The 11,765-nt window shown below is 53.2% G+C and overlaps 1 protein-coding gene across 1 annotated transcript; it reads right to left on the reverse strand.

Annotated features, from left to right (window-relative positions):
* Positions 1 to 473: 473 nt before the first annotated feature.
* On the reverse strand, positions 474 to 1,788 carry LOC311168249 (UPF0488 protein C8orf33 homolog; the record flags this gene model as incomplete). The annotated part of the gene is made up of 5 exons (XM_084229616.1): positions 474 to 613; positions 871 to 1,017; positions 1,166 to 1,250; positions 1,434 to 1,694; positions 1,783 to 1,788. The coding sequence occupies 5 exons, from the start codon at positions 1,786 to 1,788 to the stop codon at positions 474 to 476; spliced, it is 639 nt and encodes a 212-aa protein (XP_084085742.1).
* Between the last annotated feature and the right edge of the window lie 9,977 nt (positions 1,789 to 11,765).

The following is an 11,765-nucleotide window of genomic DNA, read 5'->3' on the forward strand; positions in this document are numbered from 1 at the left end:
ACTGTAAAATATCTCCACCTGGGAATATCTAGTTTAACAACAGTGCTGTAATTTCATGAACAAAGAAGAATAATATCTAATACACAGTGTTGTATTCTAAACTAGGGGAATCCTCTAGGGGAACAAGGACTAGAATTTCAGGTGGAAAAGGGAGTTTGTCCAATAGCTTCCATGGGGCCAAGAATCTGCCATCCAAGAGGAAGAGAGATTGGTCCATTGGGTTCATTGAGAATATAAGCAACTGAATGTTGAAAGCATTTTTACGTAGGCCTCAAAAAAGCTGACATAAAAGTAATTGTGCTCTCACTCCACATGGATAAATCATCTGATCACGTAATTTGCCCTCATTAGTTACACACTAATCAGAGAAAGACCAACCCCACATGTGCCAGACACAGCATTCCCAGAAAGGCCTACACCCAGGACAAGCCCCACTGCATCCAGAGACCAGGCTGTTCCAGGACTGGAAGAGGTCAGAAGAAGTTGAACCTAAACTCTTCATCAGGAGTATCCTGGGTGGCCCTGGCTCCCCCTGCCAAGCGGAGCCTGCAGACCCTTCTGTTCTTCCTTCTGGTGGCCTCATCTACAGGCCCCACCCGGGCACAGTGGGCTGCTGTAGGGAGGTAAGTCACAGTCAGGGATGAGCTTAACTGTGCCCATGCAGCTGCAACAACTTGGCATTCAATGAAAATTCTAAGGTAGGAATGACCACTGCCCTCTATTTAAGGTGACAGAAAAGGACACCAGTTGGCCACCCCGGCCTCCAAGGCCTAGACTTCACTGAGCCCTTCTGCGCTGCCAGCTCCACTGCTCTGAGCGGCTTCATTTACTGCCAAGGCCTCCTCCCTGCCCCTTGGGCCAGCTCCTCACCAGCCCTGAGAGCCCGTAGGGCCTCCTGCCGCTCGGCCTCCATACGAGCCCTGTAATCCCCAAACCAGGAGCGCATCAGCTGCCTCTTCCGGGGAAGGGGTGTTTTTCCGCTGCACAGGGTTCGGATGGCCCCAAGAGCTTGCTCTTCTGCAGATGAAAACAGATAACTAGTCGCCACCTCCACCCTCACCTCCTACCGTGGCTTCCACGGAGGAGGCAACCCATCCCCTGGCGGCACATGCAGGCGAACACGGCCACCACTCCCCTCCCACCAACCCTACCCAGAGCCACTCACTCTGTTTCGGGCTGGGTCTCTGCATCTTGAGGCCCAGCTCCAGCTGCTCCACGCACCAGGTCAGTTCCCGGGCCAGCTGCTCCGCCTGCGATGGATTGGGGCGCGCAGGGTAAGTTGTGAGAGGGAACCCGGCCCCGTGCGCGACCACCCCGCAGGGCCCCCCAGCCCCCCACATCCCGTGCCGCCGCCGCCTTAAACGCAAATCCTAGACCGCACCTCGCCCAGACTGCACCCGGGACCCCGCCCTCCGGCGGCGACCGCTCCTTGCCTGGGCCTCCGCGCTCGGGGGGGCTTCCTCTGGGACCGGCTTTTCCGGGGCCTTCCCGCCTCCAGCCGGCACCGGAGCCCCACGCCGGGATCCCTTCTTCTCTCGCTTCTTGGAGGACGCGTCCCCCGCGCCGCCCGCGCAGAGCGCCCGGGGGCCGGCGGGGCAGGGACGCGCCGGACGGGGCCGCTCAGGGGCCGCCGGGGGCGGGGCGCGCGCGGCGCCTGGGGCCGCCGGTGTCTCCCGGGCCGGAGGTCCCAGGGCCTGGTGGAAGGGGGAGCAGCACGTGAGTCGCGGGGGTCCGCCCACCGCGCCCAGCCCCGCCACCCCGCGTCTTCCCCGCACCGCTCACCGCCATGCGCGCGGCCGCCGCCGGATGCTACGTAGGGCCGCGGGCCCAGCGCGAAACACGTCCCTCCGGAAACGCGGCTGGGCACAGCGTTCCGCAGGCGCGGGGGCGCGGCCAGGGGCGGGGCGGGGTGGGCGGGGCGGCCTGCGGGGGCGGGGTGGGCGGGGCGATCTGCGAGGCGGGGCCCGGTGCGCGCGGCCGGTCCTGCTGGGCGGGGCGGGGCGGGGCGGGGCGGGGGGTGGGGAGGGTGCACGCCGCGCCAGGACCCGGAAGGCGCCGTGGACTTTGTCTCCTAACGGGGAAATGTGGCGGCGGAGGCGGCGTGTACGCCTCTGGGAAGCGCGAGCGCTCGGAGCCCAGTGTCCCGTCTCCATTCCGGACGGAAGGGCCCAGCTCCCCGAGTGCGCCCGCGGCCCCTGTCCTGGCCGAGGCCCCGCCCGACTCCGACCACCGAGTCGGCGGCCTCCAGCCGCCTAGCGCGGCGCCCCGGCCCGAACGGGGGGGGGGGCACAGGCCGGAAGTCGGGCGGGACTTCCGGGGCTGCAGGCCGAGCCGCGGGCTGGGGCGCCCTCCCGAGTGCCGCCCGGAGCCGGCGCGCGTCCCGCTAGCCCCGCGGTGGGTGCCGGGCCCGGCCGCCGCGGCCTGGACGCCTGGGGGCGGGGGCGGGGCCGGCGCGGGGGGGCGCGTCCCGACCGGCGGAGAGCGCGGGGCGCGGCGCTTCGGGGCGCAGCAGCAAGGGCGGGCGTCACAGCTGGGCGACGGCGGGGGCCGGCCGAGAGGCTTTGTCAGGGCGGGTTCTCCGCCGGGGGAAGCGGCCCCGGCGAGGGGCTCGGCCCTTTGGGGCGCTGCCGCCGAGCCCTGGGGTGTCTGCTCAGCGCTGACCCGAGCGCGTGGGGGTGGCTGACAGCCCGACGCCTTGGGGCGCCTGTTCCTTGACCCGGGGCCGGCGTGGCACCCGCTGCGCACGCCTCAGTCGGCGCCCGTCCAAATCGGCCCAGGCGTGGAACTTTCGTGCGGTTCCATCGGCTCCACCAGGGTAGCCGGGGCCTTGACCCTGATCCCGCCACCGTCTCCTTGCTGGGGTGGAGCGCGCCCCCACCTGGAGGCGCCCGCCGGGACCCAGGGGAGGGGCGGCTGCCGACCACAGTCTGGCTGCTCGGCTAGATCCCACACGCATGGAGATAAAAACAAGGAGTTAAGTGAGCATGTTTTGGTACAATTTATCATAAAAAGGAAAAAAATGCACACATTTGCTTGCCTAAGCCTAGAATAATCTGGACAGGAGAGTGTACTGGCCGGGAGGTGGTCACTGGGGCCTTTGCCGTTTGCATATGGAGCCTTGTGGCTGCCCCTACTCAGCGACAATAGTTTCAAGAATTTTTCACTAAAGGGAAATGAATAGATATGTAAATGATTGAGTCTCCCCTTGGGAGAGGGAGTGAAGCTTGTTTCCCCGTAAGTTACCCCACGGAGTGATGCTTTCTTCAGGGCTTCCCTGCTTCAGCTCATACCCGGCCACCCCCTGAGCGCCCACGCCAGGACAGCCTTGAAATGCTTCATTAGTTTGTCCTGGGGGGAAAGTGGTCAGTGCCTCATCTTCATCCAGCAGCCAAGGCCTCTCATAGCCTGCTCCCTAGCGACACTGCCTCTGAGCTCTGTCCAGGCATCCTCCCTATCCTGCCCCTACCCTTTTTCATCTTCCCAAGGCCCTCTAACTGAGCCTGGTTTCAGTGCCCCTGGTCTCTGCCCCTTTCCTGCTGCCTCTGCCTAGAGTATTTGTCCACCTCAGTGGTGCATTTCCTTTGACTCCTCAAAGGAAATATAATAATAATGGCCACACTGCCCCCATAACAGACCTTGACACAACCAAACAATGAAAATATGCATGCAAGAGGAGAATCCAGGATACGGGCTGGCAGGTAGTGTCCATAAAGCACTCTGCCAACATTTACTGCATCATCTTTTCTGCCTCCTAACTGGCAGAGGGGCCAGGTGGCTGTCGGTTGTGCAATGTGAGTGAGGGGGCAGGAGATCAAGCCTTGCTCCTGGTGGGCATCGGGCAGGGAATGGTGCATTTGCAGATGGGGAGGGGCAGGGTCCAGGGAATAGTGTCTTGTTTCCTGTTCAGAGGGAGTAGTTAAGGCTAGAGATAGGCCCAAGTTTGGGAGTTTTCACAGGCCCAGGGGTGTTGACGCTTCAGGACTGGACACATTAAGCAGAGGGTATATGGTGCAGTTACAGACATGAAGCCTGGGAACCAACATGGACCGTGGCTGATTGTACACGGGCGGGGGGCTGATTGTACACGGGGGACAGCCCAAGAGTGTGGGCATGGGGACACCTACCAGCTGCTGCCAGGAGGCCACAACTTGGAACTGATCGTTGGGCTGTGGTCATGTGTATGTGGGCAGCGCAGGCTGTCCAAGCTTCTCAGTGGGTCTGGTGGTCCGCCTTGAGGGTATTGTGTCGGGAGGAGACAGCGGGCACAGGCTCCATTAGCTGCTCCCCTGTCTTGGCAGATTGGGCCTGTTCAGAGGTTTCGGGGAATGGTGGGTGCTGTGTACACAACCCCTCCTGCCCGTGGCCTTGGCTCGGGAGTCTGTACCCACGGCCAGTTAACCCTCCTTTTGGGTCCAGGGTCAGGAAACATGGCGTCAGCCGCTGACACCCAGCACCAGACCTTGTGGGAACAGATCCCCAGAGCTAGCCTCTCTGCACGCTCACCCATTTCCTTGCTGATCTCCAGGCCCGGCCATGCCCAGCCTCAGGGCTCGCCCCGAGGAAGTAGAGATGGAGCTCTCAGTGTCTGGACCATCCCCTTGGACACCCACGGCCTATGTCTGTGTGACCCGCCCTGGATCTGCATTCTGTGGACCTGTCTGCCATGATGATGCCAAGCGAGGAAACAGCCCCCCTCACCATCAACAGCCAGGTAATAGGAGCAGGCACCTCTGATGCACTGGCTGTGGGGCACGGGGTCCGTGCAGCTGCCACACGCACCCTAGGAGGCGTCTGTGCCATTGTCAGGTCCAAAGCGGAGGTCCCAGAGGCTGCCTGGCCCCTGGCTGCCCTGGTGTTCTCGCCCGTCACAGGGCAGTGTGACTCTGTGGCCAGGTTCTGCCCTGGCAGGGCTTGGCCTTGCTGTCCGGTTACTCCCAGCCCTTTCAGAGCCCTACCTGAGTGTAAACAAAAAAACTAATAAATGTAAATACAACAGAGTAGAAAATAATGAAATAAAAATGTGATTCTTTAAAAAGATCAATAAAGTTGACAAATCTTTAAACTGACAAAATAGGTAAGAAACAAAAAGCAAAAATCAGAAATGAAAATGGGGACATTGCTGAAAGCTTTACAGAAGTAAAAAGGACTATAAAAGAATATTTTAAGTTATGCACCGTAAAATTAGTTAACCTAGGTGAAAAAAATGTCCTTTAAAAAATACAAATTGGGGGCCTCCCCGGTGGCTCAGCGGTTGAGCGCTGGGTTGCGAAGCTGCCCGCGGCATCTGCGGCGCCAGTTCGATCCCCAGCTGCTCCCCAGCCACCAGAGGAGGGTCCCACATGGCACGCAGACCTCTCCTGCTGCCCGCTGCTCCCCTCAGCAGTGTACTTCGGTCCTTCTGCCTGCTCTGCTCCCCGCTCTGGCTCTGGTGAATTCTCTCACCCTCCCGCGCTTCTGACTGTACCCAGTGCATGTATAAACAAAAACAAACAAACAAACAAACAAATAAAAACATGCCTCTATAAAAAAAAAAAAAAAACAAATTGGGGGCCTCCCCTGGTGGCGCAGACAGTTGAGCACAGCACTGTGAAGCTGTCCGCAGCCTCTGCAGCTCCAGTTCGATCCCGGCTGGCTGGCGAGGGTCCCACATGGTGCGGCAGACCTCTCCTGTCTTGCCCACTACTCCCCTCCGCAGTGTATTTCATTAGCCTTCCTGTTCCCCGCTCTGTCTCTGGTGAATCCTCTCACCCTCCTGCACATCTGGCCTGTACCCCGGTTCTTGTATAATTAAATAAATAGAATCTTAAAAAAAAAAAAAAAAAAACAAATTGGGACTCCCTGGAGGCGCAAAGGGTTAAACACAGCACTGTGAAGCAATATGCAGCCTCTGCAGCACGAGTTCTATCCCCAGCCAGCTAGAGAGCAACGCACATGGCACAGCAGACCTCTCCTGACTCGCCCACTGCTCAATCTGCCTGTTCTGTTCCCCACTCTATCTCTGGTGAATCCTCTCACCACCACCCTGCACCTCTGGCCTGTACCCCAGCTCTTGTATGCATAAATAAATAAATCTTAAATAAATAAAAAACACAAATTGGGGGCCTCCCTGGTGGCACAAGGGGTTAAGATGCAACCTATGGAGCCGTTCGCAGCCTCTGCAGCACAAGTTAGATTCCCAGCCAGGGAGATACCCACATGGCGCAGCAGACCTGACTAGCCCGCTGCTTCCCTCAGCAGTGTATTTCAGTCAGTCTGCCTGTTCTGTTCCCCACCCTGTCTCTGGTGAGTCCTCTCACCTCCCACAAGAACTGTACCCCAGTTCTTGTATGCATAAATAAATAAATCTTAAAAAAAAAAATACAGATTGGGGGCCTCCCTAGTGGCACAAGGGGGTTAAGCACAGCACAATGAATCTGTCCGCAGCATCTGCAGCACAAGTTCGATCCCAGGCCAGGGAGCTGACCCACATGCACAGCAGACCTCTCCTGTTTCCCTGCTGCTCCCCTCAGCAGTGGATTTCAGTGGATCCACCTGTTGTGCTCCCCACTCTGTCTCTGGTGAATCCTCTCACCCCCGCATCTCTGGCCTGCACCCCAGTTCCTGTATGCATAAATAAATAAAACTTTAAAAAAAATAAATGTGCTAAAAATAAATAAATAAATAATACAAATTACCAAAAGGACTTGAGGATAGTCAGAAAACCTGAACACATATATAGCAATTAAATTGAATCTGTAATAAATTGTCTAACCAAAAAGAAAAACAGTCCTGGATCAAATTACTGGTAATTCACTGGTAAATTCTACCAAACAGGTAAAGAAGAATTAATACCTATTTTTCTCATACTGTCACAAAAAAAAGAAGAGCTAGCTCGAGAACAAAATTATATGTCAAGACCTTTTACATTTATATATGCAACACCTTCAACAAGTAGTAGCAAAACTAAATCTGGGGCCTCCCCGGTGGCACAGCAGTTGAGCGCTGGGTTGTGAGGCTGCCCGCAGCCTCTGTAGCACCGGTTTGATCCCCTGCTTCTTCTGCCTGCTCTGCTCCCTGCTCTGGCTCTGGTGAATTCTCTCGCCCTCCTGTGCTCCTGACTGTACCCGGTGCTTGTATAAATAAATAAATCTTTAAAAAAATAAAAAGCAATCTGACAGCATATTAAAAGTAGTGTACTGCATGACGAAGTGGGATTTAACCCAGGAACACAAGAATAGTCCCAGTATAAGAAAACCAATGCTATTTGCCACATTAACAGAATGAAGGAGAAAAATTCATAATCATTTCAGTTGATACAGAAAATGTATCTGACAAAGTAAAGCAACTTCATGATAATAAAAGAAAAGTCACTCAATTCATGAAACAAGGGAACCTGTTCAACATTCGGAAGGATGTTAATGAAAAACCCACAGCTAACATACACAGTACTGAAAGGTTAATAGTTTCCCCTGAGATTAGGAAAATATTCCTGTTTTCACCATTGTTCTAAATTGCACTAAAAATTCTAATCAGAGCAAGCAGGCAAGAATAAGAAATAAAAGGCACTGAAGTTGTGAAGGAAGTTAGACTGTTCATAAGATATCATAACAGGGCCTCCCCGGTGGCGCAGCGGTTGAGCGCTGGGTTGCGAAGCTGCCCACAGCCTCTGCGGCGCCGGTTCGATCCCCGGCTGCTCCCTGGCCACCGGAGGAGGGTCCCACCGGAGGAGGGTCCCACATGGCGCGCAGACCTCTCCTGCCGCCCGCTGCTCCCCTCAGCAGTGTACTTCGGTCTGGTCTTTCTGCCTGCTCTGCTCCCCGCCCTGGCTCTGGTGAATTCTCTCACCCTCCCACACTTCTGACTGTACCCAGTGCATGTATAAACAAAAAAAAAAAAACAAATAAATAAAACATGCCTCTATAAAAAAAAAAAAAAAAAGATATCATAACAAATGTAGTAAATCCCAGAGAATCCACTAATGTACTACTAGAACTAACAAAGGAATTAGCAAAGTTTCAGGTTTCAAGTACATACAAAATCTGTTGTTTCTGTACACCAGCAAAGAAAAATTTGAGAAAGAAATTAGAATGATTCATTTATAATAACACCAAAAAGAGAAAAATACCTACAAATATATTTAATCAAGGAAGTGAGACACTTGTTTAGGGAAAACTACAAAACACTGATGTGTAAAGAAGATGAAAATAACTGGAAAGACACCCCATGTCCATGGTTGGGCTTGATAGTGTTAAAATGTCAATATTCAGTCTACATATTCAAAAAATTTCTATCAAAAGTCCAACAACCTTTTTAGCAGAAATGGGAACATGGTGTCTCAGATTCCAATGAAATGACACAGGGCCTCAAATAGCCAAAGCAAGCTTGAAAAAGAACAAGGTCAGAGGTTTGCACTTCCCAGTTTCAAAACTTACTACAAAAATGCAGTAATCAAAACAGTCTGGTGCTAACATAAGGGTAGATGTTCATATCAATATGATATCATTGAGCGCCTAGACATTAATCCATATACATGTGGTCAAATGATTTTAGCAAGGATGCCAAGACCATTCCGTGAAGAAAGATAACTCACTTCAACAAATGGTGCTGGACAAAAGCATGTCCACACATGGAAGAGCAGAGCCAAGCACCCCCACCTCATGCTATATTTAAAAATTGACTCAAAATGGTCCAGCAACCTAAAGATAAGAACTGAAGTCTTTGCGACCATGTAGCTGGCCCCTGGGGCATTATTCTCAATGCAGCCGTACATGTAGAATCACGTAAAAAATAGTAGTACAGATACAGAGGACATGTTGATGGGAGAAGGAGGAAATGCTTGAAGGCGTCAAAGATACAAGTTTCCAAGTTAAAACTGTGTAACCTGCATGGATGATACTGCACCGTGATAAGAGTTAATCATGCTGCATTGCATGTGTGCACTGTATTACATTTGAAAGTTGCTAAGACTTGATCTTAAAAGTTCTCATTATGGCCTCCCTGGGCTCTGGGGTTAAAGTGTCAGCGCTATCAAGCTATCCCCAGTTACTGTGGCCTAAGTTCGATCCCAGCCAGGGCGCTGACCCACACCGTGCAGCTGCTTCCCTCTGCAGTGTGTTTCAGTAGATCTTCCTGTTCTGCTGCCCGCTCTGTCTCTGGTGAATCCTCTCATTGCACCTCTGGCCTGCACCCCAGCTTGTATGCATAAATAAATAAATCTTAAAAAAAAATACACTTAAAAAATGTACAAACAAGCAAGAGAAAAGGTGCTCAAATTCATTAGTGATTCAGAAAATGGAAATCAAAAGGAGAGTCCCCTCATCATACCCACTGGCTGGCTATAATAGCAAACTAAAGCATCGATGGGGATGTGGAAAAACTGAGTGTGTTAAATGGTGCCACCACAAGGCAAACAATTTGGAAAAGTTTAAACATCGCATTACCATATGCAGCTGCAGCTCCACTCCTAGATAAGTAACCAGAAAATTAAAGGCAGGCACACAGGTACTGCACATCATACTCGCAAACCAACAGGTGCTACAGCCCAGATGTCGGCATAAGTGGGTGAGTGGGTAAACAAAAAGCAGTATATCCACTGAGTGAGAAATATCAGGCTAGTCGGTGCTGTGACTCATAGGAGATACCAGGATGAGGTAGATTCCTGGAGACAATGTGGATTGTCTCCAGGAGTGGGGTGAGGTGGGGCAGAGAAGGAGATAAACTGTTAATGGTCAGGGAAGCTTTTAGAGGCATGGAAGTGTTCCGGAACAAGACAGCAGAGGTGATGGCATATGAATATGCATTTTATGTCACTGAATGTTCATTGAAAATGGGGACTTCTGTTTATGAACTTCACCTCAATAAATTAAGTAAAATGAAAATGAAGCCTCTGTAGTAGATGAAAGACTGGTAGAGCGCCCACCTAATGTGCACGGCCACTTGGGCCTTGAGGCAGGCGGTTGGGGAAGGTGGACGGGTGGCCCCACTGGGCCCCCAGCAGCGGGCAGTGGCACCTAGCACTCCATGTCTGGTTTTGAGGCGGGTCTGTTCAAGCTGCTTCACAGACCTGGAGCGTCTTGTCTCGGGAAACACTCGTAGGTTGGTTGTTTTAGAAGGGCTCAGAGTTTCACCCCTTTCTCCAGTTGGGTGTCATGGTTAGGGACAGTGAGGACAGAGCAAGCAACTGTATTTGCTTTTGAAACTTTGCCATAAAAGCAGCATGAACAAGCCTACTAAAAAAAACTAAAACTGGAACTACCACATGATCCAGCTTTCCCACGTCCAGGTGTCTGTCCAGACACAGAGTTATGTGCCCAGTGTCCACAGCAGTGTCTCTCACCTCAGTCCCCGCTGACTGGTGACCCAGTCAGGGAGGCAGATAACACTGTGGAGTGCTGTCACGCTACAGGGAAAGGCGAAATCTTCCCATCTGCAGAAAATGGAAAGAGACAATTATGCAAATCTAAATTAGAGAGATAAAGATACTGGTCGTTTATTAGCTATTGAAAATAATAGGTGTTGGTAGAATGTTGAGAAACTGGAACCCTCATGTTGCTGGTGGAATAATCCCACCTACATGGACAATATGAGGAAACTAAGTGGAAAAAACACAAGAAGAAAATAAACTAGTGGACACTGAAAACCAAACTGAGGTTACCAGAGGTAAACAGGGTGTGTGGTGAGTTAGGATTAATGGATGGTTATTGGTGGTTGGTTTTTTTGGTTTTTTTTTTTTTTAAACTTTTTTTTCTTTTTTTTTTTTTTTTTATAGAGGCATGTTTTATTTATTTATTTGTTTGCTTGTTTGTTTTGTTTATACATGCACTGGGTACAGTCAGAAGCGCGGGAGGGTGAGAGAATTCACCAGAGCCAGAGCGGGGAGCAGAGCAGGCAGAAGGACCGAAGTACACTGCTGGGGGGAGCAGCGGGCGGCAGGAGAGGTCTGCGCGCCATGTGGGACCCTCCTCCGGTGGCCGGGGAGCAGCCGGGGATCGAACCGGCGCCACAGAGGCCGCGGGCGGCTTAGCAACCCAGCGCTCAACCGCTGCGCCACCGGGGAGGCCCTGGTGGTTGGTTTTTTAATACAAGGGGAAGGGGCACAGAGAGCCCTAGGCCTCTCGAGACCTCATTTACCTGGGGGCTCTGAGGATCGTGGGGGACACAGTGTGTGAGCTGTATGACAGCCTACCTGAGCTTCAGCAGGAAAGGAAAACATGGGGCTGAGATCTGTGCCAGCCTTGTAGCCACGTCCGCAGGAGAAGTGCCTGCTGTGGTCTCCATGCAGGGGGCAAGAAGTGTGCAGAGGCTTCTGGCTGTGGGCACTATAGCAGTGCACTGGGCCACGGGTCAGGTGAACTGTCCCCCCAGACGTGGCCAAGCTGGCAGAGGGCCTGGGTCTGGACGGAGGACACAAGGAAGGAGAATGCAGCTGCGGTGGATCCCAGAAATTTCAAATGGGGACAGGTGGTATCAGCCTAACCTGAGGGTTGGATCAGAGGGTGACCAGCCCAAAGAGGGTGGGGGGTGCTGTCACCCACCCACCAAGCCGGCATTGTTACTGACTCTAGCCAGGTCAGAAGCCACCTAGTAGTCCTGGGCCGCAATCCTGTTGGGGAACAGTCAGGACCACGGGAGACAGCAATGAGCAGCAGCAGGGAGGCCTCTCCAGTGAAGCTGGGAGAGAGGGAAGGAGCAAACGCAAGGACAGTCTGGGGAGGGTGTTCCAGGCAAAGCATACCCTAAGGTGGGTGTGTGCACCCTACTCAGGAAGCAGTAGGTTGAGGTGGAGA

The sequence above is a fragment of the Talpa europaea genome, assembly GCF_964194135.1.
Source record: "Talpa europaea genome assembly, chromosome: 3".
Classification (NCBI taxonomy): domain Eukaryota; kingdom Metazoa; phylum Chordata; class Mammalia; order Eulipotyphla; family Talpidae; genus Talpa; species Talpa europaea.